This window comes from Papio anubis, chromosome 13, assembly GCF_008728515.1.
Source record: "Papio anubis isolate 15944 chromosome 13, Panubis1.0, whole genome shotgun sequence".
Taxonomy (NCBI): Eukaryota; Metazoa; Chordata; class Mammalia; order Primates; family Cercopithecidae; genus Papio; species Papio anubis.
Window position 1 is genome coordinate 5163595 of NC_044988.1, and position 14257 is coordinate 5177851.

The following is a 14257-nucleotide window of genomic DNA, read 5'->3' on the forward strand; positions in this document are numbered from 1 at the left end:
TAAAAAAATACAAAAAACTAGCCGGGTGAGGTGGCGGGCGCCTGTAGTCCCAGCTACTCGGGAGGCTGAGGCAGGAGAATGGCGTGAACCCGGGAGGCGGAGCTTGCAGTGAGCTGAGATCCGGCCACTGCACTCCAGCCTGGGCGACAGAGTGAGACTCCGTCTCAAAAAAAAAGAAAAAAAAAAGAGATTGATTTATCTAACTTTGCAGAAGTCAAAGAAAAATATAAAAAAAACCCATACTAGTTGAAAGAAGGAAGGAAGGGAGAGAGAACGGGAGGGAGGGAAATGAATGGGAGGCTTGTGTATCCTGAAATGGTATTTTTTACTTGCAGCTCTGATCAAAGGCCTGTCGTCCCGTCATCGAGGTCCAGGTTTGCCTTCTCTGTGTCTGTGCTGGACCTTGACCTCAAGCCCTACGAGAGCATTCCGCATCAGTATAAACTGGACGGCAAGATCGTCAACTATTATTCAAAGACTGTATGTGCCAAAGACAATGCCGTGATGTCGACTCGGTTCAAGGAAAGCGAAGATTGCACGTTAGTTCTCCACAAGGTCTAACCCTTTCCCTGCAGTGTCTTTGAAACTTGAACACAGAATGTGAAGGTTGAATGATAGAGCTATTTTCTGTTGTGTTGGGTGAGCTTTGGTTGTGAATGTTTTTGCTTTTAACCCCTGTTGAGGTGGGATTGCCTCTTGGAGACATGGAATTGAAGAGCACTGGGAACATCTTCCTGGACAAGGAATGTAGGACGTGCTGTGTCCCAGGAAGCTGCCCACACTTTTAATATGGAAGTGTCCGTTAAGCCCTGGGAAGACCTTCTGGATAGATCTTCCTTCCCAACCAGGGCTCATGTCTGATTCTCTAATGCTAAAAGCCTTATTCTAAGACCCAAGGTTTGGATCTGCTACCACCAGACTCCTAACATAGAAAACTTGAATTGTCACATACATTTTACAGTTTGAACTTTTAAGAAAACATGGATACTACTGGAACTTTCCCCAGCTGAGTTACATGGTCACTTTTCAGTGCAAGCCACATATCAACACAGGTTTTTAGGTGGTTCCCTGCTGCAGAGCGTGACCTCGTGGTCGTGCAGACGCCGGTTCTGAGCAGTGTAGACTCAGGGTCCCTGTGGAGGTGCTGAAGCCCGTGGTTCCACACGGGGCAGCAGGGAGCGCAAGACTCAGGTCAGGATGGACACCACTCATGCGAGCATTGACCTTTTTTTTTGCTTTACAATTTAATCTTTCACATGAGGGGGAGATGAGTTGTTCTTTCCCACTAAAAATTGCTGCTGTAGAAGTTGGAGGTGGAGCTGTGACTGGCTGAGCTGCTGTGGCCAGGGTGGGATGTGTGCCCCAACAGCTCAGTGCTTTCCTGACACTCCAGTGTCTGGGCTGGTTGAGGAACGAGTTCTTTCTTCCTCCCGGACCGAGTTCCTCCCTCGGGTTTGCCTTGAGACGCATTGAGTTTTTGGGCCCCGTGGCCTCTCCCTGTCAGGCTGCCACAGGCCCTGCTTCCGGAAGGTGAACAGCTCCTGGCTGCTGCCGAGAGGGTTCTCGTTGGGGTCACCAAAGTGTGCCCGGCTGCTATGAAAAACGTTGGGAATCTTGGTTTCAGTTTTTTATTCTATGCTAGGTTGTACAGACTTATTTATATCATCGTTTTGAGGGACTAATGGAGGCTTATTGTAACATATAATATTAGCGAAACCATGGAATTATATGAAAATTATACATGAGAAATAAGGAAACTATTTTGCTGATTGTAAATTTTTGTGGGAAATTTTGTGATAACTTGAGAATTATACTTGTTTGAATCAAGGCAACTCTTCTAGAATTTATTGTTCAATTCTGTCATATTTACTTCTAATTCTACACTCAGAGGTGCAAAACAATACTTACACAACTGGACACTTTTACTGTTTGCTTCTCACTTCGAATGACACCGTCTCATACACATGGGTCCTGTGTGCCGGGATGGGGGCGTTGGTGACTCACCTAAGTGCAGTGCATGGAGCTCACAGACGGGCCACAGGCTCTGGGAAGTGTGGAGGGAGTGGCCGTGAGTACTGTCTTGACCCAAGGGAGTTCACTGTTGCTGGGCTGGGGCAGCCTCGTTTGGGATGACTTTGCCCAGTGTCACGGTGTGTGGAGGATGCTGGGTCCTGGGTTCAAGTGCACATGAGAGGGAACCCCAGTCCATGGGAAGGTCGGCTGGGCTCCCAAGGTCCTTCAGGGCTGCAAGAGTTATTACCTAGCACAGGGCCCAGACAGGGCTGGACTAGACACAGTGAAAACAGCCTGTATTTGAGGGAGAAGAGAAAACAGGTGGACCCCCACTCTGTCTGGTCTTGGCTCCCACCAGCCCGGGCTGTGAGGAGCCCCTGAGCAGTGGGTGCCGCTGTGGATGCGTTGCTGGCACGTTCTGGAAACTGCTGCTGCTGTGTAGTCATGGCAGCCCTGATTGGTTTGAGACAACACGTGTTCACAGATCCTAACAATGCTAAATGGGCGACTGATGACGTCACGGTTCTTACGGCACATCCGGGACGATCCGTGTAGCACTTAGGCTCTGCAGGGGGGTCTTTCATAAAGGACCTCATTCCTCACGCCCTGGCCCAGGAACAGTGTTGTCTTTGCTGTCTTAGGCCATTCTTGTTACTAAGCTGACAGCTCCACATTCTTGTGGAAGACCAAGAACAGTGTGAGGACTTGCCGAGACTGCCTCTCAGTGCCACTGTGCGGACCTGGGGGAGGTAGGGAGCGTGGGCGTGGCTCCCCTGGGCTGCTAAGGACAGTTTAAAAATGAGGTGCCACAGGCATCCATCTCCAGAGCCCCCAGGAGGCAGGAACCAGGATAAGGGTGGCTTCTCCCAGCTGAGCAGTGTGGCCGCCATGTCCAAGGTGGACTCGGTGTGAGGCCACGGTGGGTGGGGGGATGGGTCCTCCCCACACATCTGAGGACACACGACCACTTGGTACATTCTCTCAGATGTTAAGCTTATTTTTATAAACCACATTGTACATGTCACTTTTATTTGGCATTTTATACTTAACTAGCTGTATTTATTTTTCATGTCATGAGAGTTTCCATATAATGTGCCATAACTGCATAGACAGCATGTCTTCAGGGTGTGGTTCTAAGTGGAAAATAGCAAATGTTTATATTCAATAAAATTGCATGCTCCTCCGCGCAGCATCTTAACCCTCCCGTTCACTGTTTTAGAACTAGTTGTTCTCCTCTGCACAAAGTGATTTTATCAAGCTTTCCAGAGCAGCTTCGATTCCAAGCACTCCGAGCAGGGTTCGGAAGCTGAGAGGAGCGGCTTCTATGGCTCTGTTCTTGTCCAGCTCCAGGGCTAGAAAGAAAATGTTAAACCGGGTAAGAAACTTCAAGGCAGCAGCTTTTGGTTTTTGTTTTCTGCTGGCATGGACCTCACCAAGACCCTGCCCTCCTCCTGACGGGCTGCATGGGATGGGACGTGCTAGTGGCGGGCGAGGAGATGGCGTGCGTGGAGGCCTCACCCGATGGCTCGAGGCACATTCCCTGTGCATTCAGCCTGGGAGGGCCTTGGGGCAGCAATCCCTTCTCATGTTCAGCAATCCCTTCTCATGTTCTTTTTGAGTGATTATTGGTAAAAATATTTAAAAATTGATAGACAAAGTACATTAATGAGATTTCCAATTTTTGATTCTTGCCCTTTGAAACCCAGAGGAAATAGGCAGGTGGCTTTGCTGGGCATGTTGGGAAGTCACCTAGAGCAGCCACGCCCAGGGACCTACCTCGCTGTGGGACTTTGGTGAGAAGATCCAGCTTTGGAAAAACCTTCCCATCTTCATCTATTTGTATCCTCCAAACAATGACTAATTCAAACCTGAAAAAGCGATAAAACATGTCATTCTGTGCTTTTTGAAATCTGGCAAAAAGATGAGCAACCATGAGTTGTTCCTGGTGTCCATTTCCCCATGCTGGGCTCCCCTGCTCCTAGCAGCCGCGGCCCACAGCGAAGAAGAGGCACGGTCAGTAGCACAGGCAGATGGAACCAGGACCACAGGACGGTGCTGCTCTGTCCGCACTGCACTGGCAAACATCAGTAGACCAGCGAAGTACAGAACACGGAGCAACAGAAACTTCAAAATTACTGGTGGGAGCAGACATGGACAAGCCACTTTGGAAATAATCTGGCAGTGACAGAAAGCTGAACATGCACCCAGGAATTTCATTTCCAGGCAGTTGAGCCCAGGAGAAGCTTGTGTAGTGGGTGCCAGGAGGTGTGAGCCAGAACAAAGACACCACATGCTCCAGAGCTAAAGAGCAAGAGCCTGTGCATGATCCCCTGTGGGAGGATGATCCCCTGTGGGAGGATAAGCAGCGAAACTGCACTGCAGCTGCTCATGACCCTGGAGGGGGTGAGGGTGACAAAGGCAAGTCCCAGAAGCCTGCATAAGGACCACACGATTTTAAAGCTTGGAAACCAGTTGAGTTGAGGCCTTCACACACAGGTCGTAAAAGCACACCCAGATGGACACATGTCCACACATGCACAGCCAAGGGAAGAGGATGGAGAACACAGCACAGGCCAGGGTGGTGCCCGGGCTGGTGGAGGGATGGGCTGTGCTGTCAGGGCCCTGAGCCTGTCTTGTTTCTTCTCACTGCTTTGGGGTTTTCCACTCACCCCTGGCTTCTTCCCTTCGATTTCTAAGTAACAGCAGATCCACAAGCATCTCCACTTTCTCCCAGCCTCCCTTCCTTGACCCCATAAGTCCTGGGGCGGGCCCCAGGACTGGCGTTTTCCCCCTGCGGCCCAGCACATCCTCCAGAGCTCCAGCTGCCCGCACCCCCACGCTGGGCATACCTGCTGGGACCACCGATTCCTCCAACCGAGGACCTTTAGTTCTTGGTTAGGTGGTTTACTACTTAGAGTCCTACTTAGGTGGTCTCCTGCTTAGAATCCTTGTTTTAACAGGAAATGGGAGGCCCCGTGGCCTGCGCAGACTCACCCTGGCCGGCTGGCACTGCGGATCCCCATGGAGCAGGAGGAGGGCCCCTCCGAGAGGTACACGGCATCTGGGTACTTTTCCTGCATGGGGAGAAGAAACGGTTACAGACAGATCCACTGGTGAGGAGAAAGGGGCCGTGGGAGGGGCACGGGGCGCCGTTCCAGGTGTCCAGTGAAAATCGGGGTCCAAGTGTTCACACAGCACCCACGGGCGCCGACTGCCCCTCCTGCCCTTGCTGTCACACGTCTGCCCCACTGTAGGTCTCTCCACAACCTCCAGGCTCCCATGACTGCTGCTTCCCCAGCATGAACATGGTACATAACCACCCTACAGCTGCATTCTCATCTCACAGGTTCCCCACACCCCTTCCACCTGGGATGGCTCCTTGGTCTACCCTTGTCCGTCACAACCTGGACTGTCTGGGGAGGACTGGTCAGAGGATTCCCAAGTGGAGGCGCCAGGCTCCTTGCTGGAAAGCAGCTGTTTTCACAGGGTTTTAGCATCTGACCTGAAAAGCCCTTTGAGCTGAGGCTCCGTGAGGGCTGTGGCCGGGCCTGGACGCCCCTCGCCTGTCCATCCTCAGGACTCACCCCAGTGGCGCCCAGCCCACACACCGTCCTGGGCATGGGCAGGAGCCCACTCTGGTACCCTCACTGTGCCCAGTGGTGGCGCAGCTCCCACTGCAGTAAGGGAAAGGCCCTGCCTTAGTGAAAGCTTCATAATGAGATGGCATTTTATGGTCAAAAGCCTCCTCCTGAAAGCAGGGAGATCAAGTGGAATCTCACAGATTTCTAGGCTTGCAGTTCTGGGAGAGTCTGGTTTCCCCCATGGGCTGTGAAAATTCTGGACACGTCTGCTTGTTTCTGTTACTTACAGCAGGACCTGGTAGCCTCTAGCTCTACCAGAACCGACCCGCGAATTTAGATCAAACCACAACAGTTTGCTTACTGGAACCTGAACAGACGATACATATTCAAAACTGATAAAAGTAAGGGTGGCCGTATTCTCTCAGTTCTTTTTTTTTTTTTTTTAGACGGAGTCTTGCTCTGTGCCCCAGGCTGGAGTGCAGTGGCGCGATCTCGGCTCACTGCAAGCTCCGCCCCCCCGGGTTCACGCCATTCTCCTGCCTCAGCCTCCCAAGTAGCTGGGACTACAGGCGCCCACCACCTCGCCCGGCTAATTTTCTTGTATTTTTAGTAGAGACGGGGTTTCACCGTCTCTCAGTTCTTAAAAACTTGTCTTTTTGGGCTGGGTGCGGTGGCTCACGCCTGTAATCCCAGCACTTTAGGAGGCTGAGGTGGGGACGGATCGCGAGGTCAAGAGATTGAGACCATCCTGGCCAACATAGTGAAACCCTGTCTCTAGTAAAAATACAAAAATTAGCCGGGCCTGGTGGCATGTGCCAGTAGTCCCAGCTACTCAGGAGGCTGAGGCAGGAGAATCGCTTGAACCTGTGAGGTGGAGGTTGCAGTGAGCCAAGACTGTACCACTGTCCTCCAGCCTGGGTGACAGAGCGAAACTCCATCTCAAACAAAACGTGTGTTTTTGGCTGGGTGCGGTGGGCGGCTCACACCTGTAATCCTGGCACTTTGGGAGGCCAAGGAGGGCGGACCACCTGAGGTCAGGAGTTCAAGACCAGCCTGGCCAACATGGTGAAAGCCAGTCTATACTAAAGATTAAAAAAAATTAGCTGGGCGTGGTGGTGGGCGCCTGTAATCCCAGCTACTTGGGAGGCTGAGGCAGGAGAATCCCTTGAACCCAGGAGGCAGAGGCCGCAGGGAGCCGAGATCACGCCACTGCACTCCATTCAGCCTGGGCGACGAGCGAAACTCCATCTCAGAAACAAAAACAAAAACACACACACGAAAAAACTTGTCTTTTTGTCTGCTCTTGTGAGAACAGCTTGCAGGGTTGGGGTGACAGGAGACTTTCACGGCAGGCTCTGCCTGAGAGGTCGAGGTCCTAGGGCCAGTCTGACAGACGTGCTTTCCTTTCTGTCCTCTCACAGCGACTGATGTAGAAAGGGCAGCCTGGGGGTGCTGCTTAAGTCCCATGCAAGCCCTGCCATGATTAAAAAGCACTGTGGCCTCCCCAGGCCTTAGGGAAGGATAGTGAGGGAGGTTTCCCCTGAGAAGCATCCGGCCTGACAGCTAGTCAGAGGACACAAGGAAGGGAGCAGGCTGGAACTGCAGTGACAGCACCTTCCTGCTGCTCCAGAGACTTGCCGGATTGAACCAGATCGGCTCTGCTGAATGGGGTTGTGTGGGGACAACGGCGTGACCGAGTTTTTAAAAGCGGCAGCCCCTGCATCGCTGAGCTCTCGCCAGTGTGGGAGGCCCTCACCCTGCGCGTGTGGGCCTAACACGGCGAAGGCGCGTCGCAGCACCAGCTGCACCCACCACAGGCTGAGAGGGGCCTGGCGGAAGCTTACAATTACTAACTTCAGCACAACAGTTTCCATAAGAAAATGTATACCTAAGTGATTTAAGTGGAAAGTGTTGGTTGATTTTTAAACCGCAGCCTCTTCCAAATTAATCACAACTGCTTGAGGACCGTAAGGGAGAGCCTGTGAACGTGGCAGCTCAGCTTCCAGGCTGGCTCAGCGGCAGCACTTGGGACGCGTTGGAACGGCTGGGGCCTGGGCCAGCTCCAACGTGGGGCCCAAGGCTCAGCCTCCAAGCACAAGGGAGCAGATGGAGCAGCTCTCTGCCTCCCTGGTCCTCTCCTCACCTCTCCTTGTGAGCAAAAAGGGGTTTAAATGAGATGCTTTCACTAAAAAATTAAAGTGTACCTTACTCCCTTTAGTTTGTAAAACAAAGTCAGAGGTAGAAACGCTGACATTAGGAAGAGGTCAGGCACTCAGTGCATGTTTCTGGAGGACTTTTGTCGGACTGTGTGCAAAGGTTCCTTTGTGGAAGTTAATAATGCTCCATTCGTTTAGCCAAGGTCACGATCACTGATAACTTGAAATAGAAAGGATGGGTCTCATTGGCAGACGTGTACAGGTGGGGAGAGAAGATAGAAAAGCTGTGAACAGGGGTACACTAATTATATGCAACTCAAGACAGAGTGGGCTTGAGGTCATTAGGCCTAAAGTCAGCACATCTCGTCAGCAGTCGAGTTTTATAAATGACTGTATTTGACGTGGATAGAAGATGACCAAATTGGCAAGAAAGAGTTAAGGCAAACATGCGCTGATGAGGAAGAGGTATGTACCATATATTTTTGAATGCTTTCCATGACAAATAGTTACACAAAAACAGTGAACTGGAAAATCATAAGCCTTATCTGGAAAGCTCCTTAGATGTGTCACGTTTAAAACCGAGGCCCAGAGAAGGAAGGCACCTGGCTGAGCCCCTGTGGGACAGTCTTGGACCTGTGGCTCTTCCGAGTGCATCTGAGGGACCTGCACAGCCCTGAGAGTTCTGGCTTATACGGGAAATGAGCAGGACGCCTGTGCTTCCGTGGATATTGTCAGGAAGGTGGTGATGTAAGGGTGGCTGTTGGGAGGGGACCTCGTCGTGCACACTAACTGGTTGGCAGGCACTGGCGCTTCCCCCTCTGGAGCCCCCAGCCTTCCACAGGAAAGCTCGTCTTAAGCTGGAAATGCTGAGGCAGCAATTCAAGTGGTGTTTGTTCAGCTGGTTGCCGTATGTGGGGAGTCTGCATTTGAGAGCTCTCCTGATGTTATGATAGAAATATGGCGGCTGTGAGAATGTTGGCAATTTGATATCCAGCCCCAGTTTTACACCTGAGACCCGCTGTGCTGTTGCAATAGCTGCTGGATGCTAGTCCAAAGGGAATAGAATTTTTAGCAGAGCTTTACAGAAAACCAACCTTGTATTATATTTCAGTGCAATACCAAAGAGGAATGCTATGTCTCCCACTTAAACAAATGGGAAAACTTGAATCCTGAGTTTAAGTCTACCCTGGAGTGTCCACAGATATGTTAACTCATCTTGACTTTAATATTTTCCCAAAAATTATGTCTGGCCGATTCAGTGACTTTTAAAGAACTGAGATAAATTCATATAAATTATATGAGACATAATTCCTTTAAAGTGTGTAATTCAGTGGGTACTAGTATACTCACAAGGTGGTGCAACCATCACCACTTTCTAATTCCACAACATTTCATCACCCCCTAATGGACCCTTTAGCTATTGCCCCTAGTCCCCCTTCACCCACCCTCCCAGTACAGCCGTAAGCAACCACCCAGGCTACTTTATGTCTTGCTTTCATTTGTATTTTAGTAACATTTTCTGTTTCGAAAGATACTCTGGTCTATTGAGAGATGACATCAGTGAGGTTACACCGTGGCATAAAATGCTGGCAAAACTCACCCTAGACTCCTCAGTAACTGGCACTGGGCCAACTGGATATCCACATGATAAAAAAATGAACTTCAATGCTTACTGCACACCAAATACAAAAATTTATTCTAATGAATCATAGAAATGTAAGGGCTAAAACTATAAAACTTCTCTATTCAAGACATTTCATACAAATGGAATTATATATGGTCTTTTATGTACCACATTTTGTTTATCCAATGATCAACTAACAGACTTTTGGGTGGTTTTTACTTTTTGGTATTTGATTTTTTTTTAAAAAAAAATATTATTATCATTATTTTGAGAACGAGTCTTGCTCTGTCGCCCAGGCTGGAGTGCAGTGGTGCGATCTTGGCTCACTGCAGCCTTTGCCTCCTGGATTCAAGCAATTGTCCTGCCTCAGCTTCCTGGGTAGCTGGGACTACAGACACTCCTGGGTTCAAGTGATTCTCCTGCCTCAGTCTCCCGAGTAGCTGGGACTACAGGTGCGTGCCACCACACCTGGCTAATTTTTGTATTTTTAGTAGAGATGGCATTTCACCATGTTGGCCAGGATGGTCTCGATCTCCTGACCTCATGATCTGCCCGCCTTGGCCTCCCAAAGTGTTGGGATTACAGGCGTGAGCCACTGTGCCTTGCCCTTTTTGGCTTTTTGAAATAATGCTCATAGCATTACTGTTCATAACATTTGTGTATAAGTTTTGCACATACGTATTTTCATTTCCCTTGGTTATATATCTAGGAGTGGGATTTCTGGGTCATATAATAACTCTCCAACCATTGAGGAGTTGCCAAACTGTTTCCCACAGTGGCTGCACTGTTTTTATAATGCCATCAGCAGTGTATGAGAGTTCTGATTTCTCCATAGCCCCATCAACACTTTGGCCGTGAGTTGGTATCTCATTGTGATTTTGATTTGCTTTTCTCTTATGTGCTTACTGGCCATTTGTATACCTTCTTTGGAGAAATGTTTATTCAGATGTTTTGCCAATTTTTATTTATTTTTTTTAAACAGAGTCTTACTCTCTCTCCCAGGCTGGAGTGTGGTGGTGCAGTCTTGGTTCACTGCAGTCTCTACCTCCCAGGCTTAAGCAATTCTCCCACCTCAGCATCCCAAGTTGCTGGGACTATAGGCACATGCCACCACACCTGGCTAATTTTTGTATTTTTTTGTAGAGACGGGGTTTTGCCATGTTGCCCAGGCTGGTCTTGAACTCCTGGGCTCAAGCGATCTGCCTGCCTCGGCCTTCATAGCGCTGAGATTATAGGTGTGAGCCACTACACCTGGCCCCTTTGCCTATTTTTAAATTGGGTTATCTTTTAGTTACTGAATTGTAATAGCTCTTTATATATTCTGGAACAAGTCACTATCTGTGTTAAAAAATATTCTCTCATTCTGTGAGCTGTCTTGTTATTTCTTTAATGGTGTCACTTGAAGTACAAAGTTTTTCATTTTGATGAAGTCCAATTTAAGTTTTTTCTTTTTGCTTACTGCTTGTGCTTTTGGTGTCATAGCTAAGAAACCATAACCTAATTCACAGTCACAGAGATTTGTATTTATGTCTAATTCTAAGAGTTTTACATTTTTAGCTCTTAAAGTTAGGTCTTTGATCCATTTTGAGTTAATTTTTATATATGGTGTGAGGTAGGGGTCCAGCTTCATTCTTTTATCTGTGAATATCCAGTTATCTGAGAACCAGTTGTTGAAAAGACTCTTCCTTCCTCCATTCAATCATCTTGGTTTCATTTGCATGTTAGTAACATTTTCTGTTTTGAAAGGTTTATAGAGACATGACATCAGTGAGGTCACACCGTGGCATAAGATGCTGGCAAAATTTACCTTAGATGGTTCAGTAACTGGCACTGGGCCAACTGGATATCCACATGTTAAAAAAAAAAATGAACTTCAGTGCTTACTGTATACCATATACAAAAATTTACTCTAATGAATCATACATAGAAATGTAAGGGGCTGGGCGCAGTGGTTCACACTGGTAATTATGGCACTTTGGGCGGCCAAGGCAGGTGGATCACTTGAGGCCAGGAGTTCGAGACCAGCTTTGCCAACATGGTCTCATGGTGTAACCCCTTCTCTACTAAAAATATAAAATTAGCCATGTGCCTGTTGCATGTGCCTGTAATTCCAGCTACTTGAGGGGCTGAGGCACGAGAATTGCTTGAACTGGGAGGTGGAGGTTGCAGTGAGCCAGGATTGCATCACTGCCCTCCAGCCTGGGTGACTGAGACTCTGGTCTCAAAAAAGGGACATGTAAGGGCTAAAACTGTAAAACTTCTGAGAGAAAACATGGGAGTAAATCTGTGTAATTATGGGTTAGCCAAAGATTTCTTAAATAAAAAAGCAGGCCAGGCATGGTGGCTCATGCTTGTAATCCCAGCACTTTGGGAGGCTGAGGCGGGTAGATCACCTGAGGTCAGGAGTTTGAGACCAGCCTGGCCAACATGGTAAAACCCGTCTCTACTAATAATAAAAAAATGAGCTGGGCATGGTGTCACACGCCTGTAATCCCACCTACTCCAAAGGCTGAGGCAGGAGAATTGCTTGAACCTGGGAGGCAGAGGTTGCAGTGAGCTGAGATCGCGCCATTGCACTCCAGCCTGGGCAACAAGAGCAAAACTCCGTCTCAAAAAATAAATAAATAAAACTAACTAAATAAAAAAGCAGTGACCATAAGAGAAAAATAAATTAGGTAATTGACAGACTGGCTTCATCATAATTAGAAACTACTACTCTTAAAAGCCATTGTAAAGAAGAAGAAAAAGAAAAAGGCCAACCTCAGACTGAGTGAAAATATTGGCAAAAACTTGTATCCAGAATATATGAAGGACACAACTTAGTAAAAAGAAGATTAACAACCCAATTTTAAATAATGGGCAAAGGATTTAAGCCAAACTAGTGACGTATGTTTTGCACATCTCTTATTTGGTTAAATGTGCAGAAGATACATCATTAGTCATTAGGGAATTGCAAATTAAAACCACAAGGTGATGCCACAACATACCCATCAGAATGGCTAAAATAAAAAAGAGAGCAATACTAAGTTCTGGTGAAGATGTAGAACAACTGGAACTAACATACACTGCTGCTAGGAACTGGATAAATTTGGCAGCTTCTTGCCACATTAAACCCATTAAACATACATTAAACATACACCTACTATGTGATCCAGCAATTCTACTCCTACATATTTACCCAAGAGAAAGGAAAACATATGTCCATACAAAAAAACTGCATGCAAATGTTCATTAATAAGAGCTCCAAAACTGGGAGCAGTGAGTGATTCCTTCAGAATGCACATCAGTCCTGTTACCGCCTGCTGGTGCTGGGGAGAAGGGCAAGGATGAAGTTGGGAGCAGGGCAGGGCCAGGACACACAGGCTGGTCCCCAGACCCCCACCTGATGTCGTTTGGAAAGGATCACACTGATTGCTGCGTGGAGAGTGGACTGGGCAGGTGGGTGAGATGTGGGAGAAAGCAGGGGGACCATGGCTGAGTGACACTGGAGTGACGGATGTGCTCTGGGGGTGTGGCATCAGGGCTTGCTGGATGTGGGGCGTGGAGAGTTTCTGACCTCTGGGGCAGGGGTGCAGATGAGGTACTTTTTGTGGGGTAAGGCAGGAGAGGTATGTCGGGGGTGATCAGAGCTGAGTGCTGCTCTCCATGCACAAGACTTCTGAGAGAAGTGTGACAAACTTCAGAAAGGTTTAGAAATGCCTACAGCAGGAGCACTGGGAAGAACAATGATCTACCCTCATTTCAGAAATAAAACTGACAAATAGAAAGGTACCTCTGTGCCAGACACTGGTCTAGGTTCTCCACATGTTACCATGTGTATGATCTCACTTGTGTTAGACAATCAAAACCATTACCAAGTGAACAGGTACTGCCGGGGCCCTGGGGCCAGTGCAGCTGCTCTGCCCAGGACAAGGGGCCTTGGTCCTACCTCAGCCCACTTAGCTGCTGATTGGCTATATGACTTTGAGAAATCCCTTTTAAACTCTCTGAGCCTCAGTTGTGTTTTTAAAGTTTAATTTGAGGCCGGGTGTGGTGGCTCATGCCTGTAATCCCAGCACCTTGGGAGGCCAAGGCGAGCAGATCACGAGGTCAGGAGATCGAGACCATCCTGGCCAACATGGTGAAACCCCATCTCTACTAAAAAGACAAAAATTAGCTGGGCGTGGTGGCGGGAGTCTGTAATCCCAGCTACCCAGGAGGCTGAGGCAGGAGAATCGCTTGAACCCAGGAGGCAGAGGTTGCAGTGAGCCGAGACTGCACCACTGCACTCCAGCCTGGTGACAGAGCAAGACTCTGTCTGCAAAAAAAAAGTTTAACATCGAGTGTAATTTTGAATTTACAGAAACAGTACACGAGGAGAATGAGAAGCTGCCGCCTGTTCACACCGCCTATCACCTCCCTCTGTGTTGCGCCATGCTGAGACATGGTGCCCCTCGCCCCTGGACACACACAGGGTTCTTCCCCAACTGAGCACATCTCCTCCGTGACCAAAACATACCTCTCCAAACCAGAATGTGCCCCTTCAGATGTCCCCAGCTGTCCCAACTGCGTCTCTCCTCCCTTGTCCCCTCAGGCCCCAGCATGGCCGGTCTTGACAGCCTGGGTGTAGCTGCTGGCACCACCGATGGCTGAATCTAGCTGAATCTGGGCCTAACGCTACATGTCCATGCTGAGATGATGCCAGGTTTGGAGCCCCATGGAAATGCTGCCTGTGCGTCTCAGACATGGCCCCACCACTGTGTTCCATGGGATGTCCTGAGACCACTGTCCACCCCCGAGTCTGAGACCCTACAATGGCTCATGGCAACACCAACGACAGTGAGGGTCCCAAAAGGTGGCTTTCCGTTTCCATCATTCCTCCCGTATCTGTTGACTTTCTACCA

The 14257-nt window shown here is 48.8% G+C and overlaps 2 protein-coding genes across 4 annotated transcripts in view; one reads left to right on the forward strand and one right to left on the reverse strand.

The window, feature by feature from the left end:
• Positions 1-3211, forward strand: part of IPPK (inositol-pentakisphosphate 2-kinase) — a 63741-nt gene extending 60530 nt beyond the window's left edge. For all 3 annotated transcript variants that reach the window (XM_003911984.3, XM_021927703.2, XM_009189197.4), the window contains one exon: positions 336-3211. In XM_003911984.3, the coding sequence (XP_003912033.1) occupies positions 336-561 (226 nt within the window). In that variant the 3' untranslated portion in view covers positions 562-3211. The remainder of the gene's footprint in view (positions 1-335) is intronic.
• CENPP (centromere protein P) overlaps positions 3010-14257 on the reverse strand; it is a 270783-nt gene continuing 259535 nt past the window's right edge. The window contains exons 6-8 of the mRNA XM_017949286.3: positions 5008-5087; positions 3790-3881; positions 3010-3365 (exon numbers count right to left, since the gene is read on the reverse strand). Of these exons, the coding sequence (XP_017804775.2) occupies positions 3235-3365; positions 3790-3881; positions 5008-5087 (303 nt within the window). The 3' untranslated portion in view covers positions 3010-3234. The remainder of the gene's footprint in view (positions 3366-3789; positions 3882-5007; positions 5088-14257) is intronic.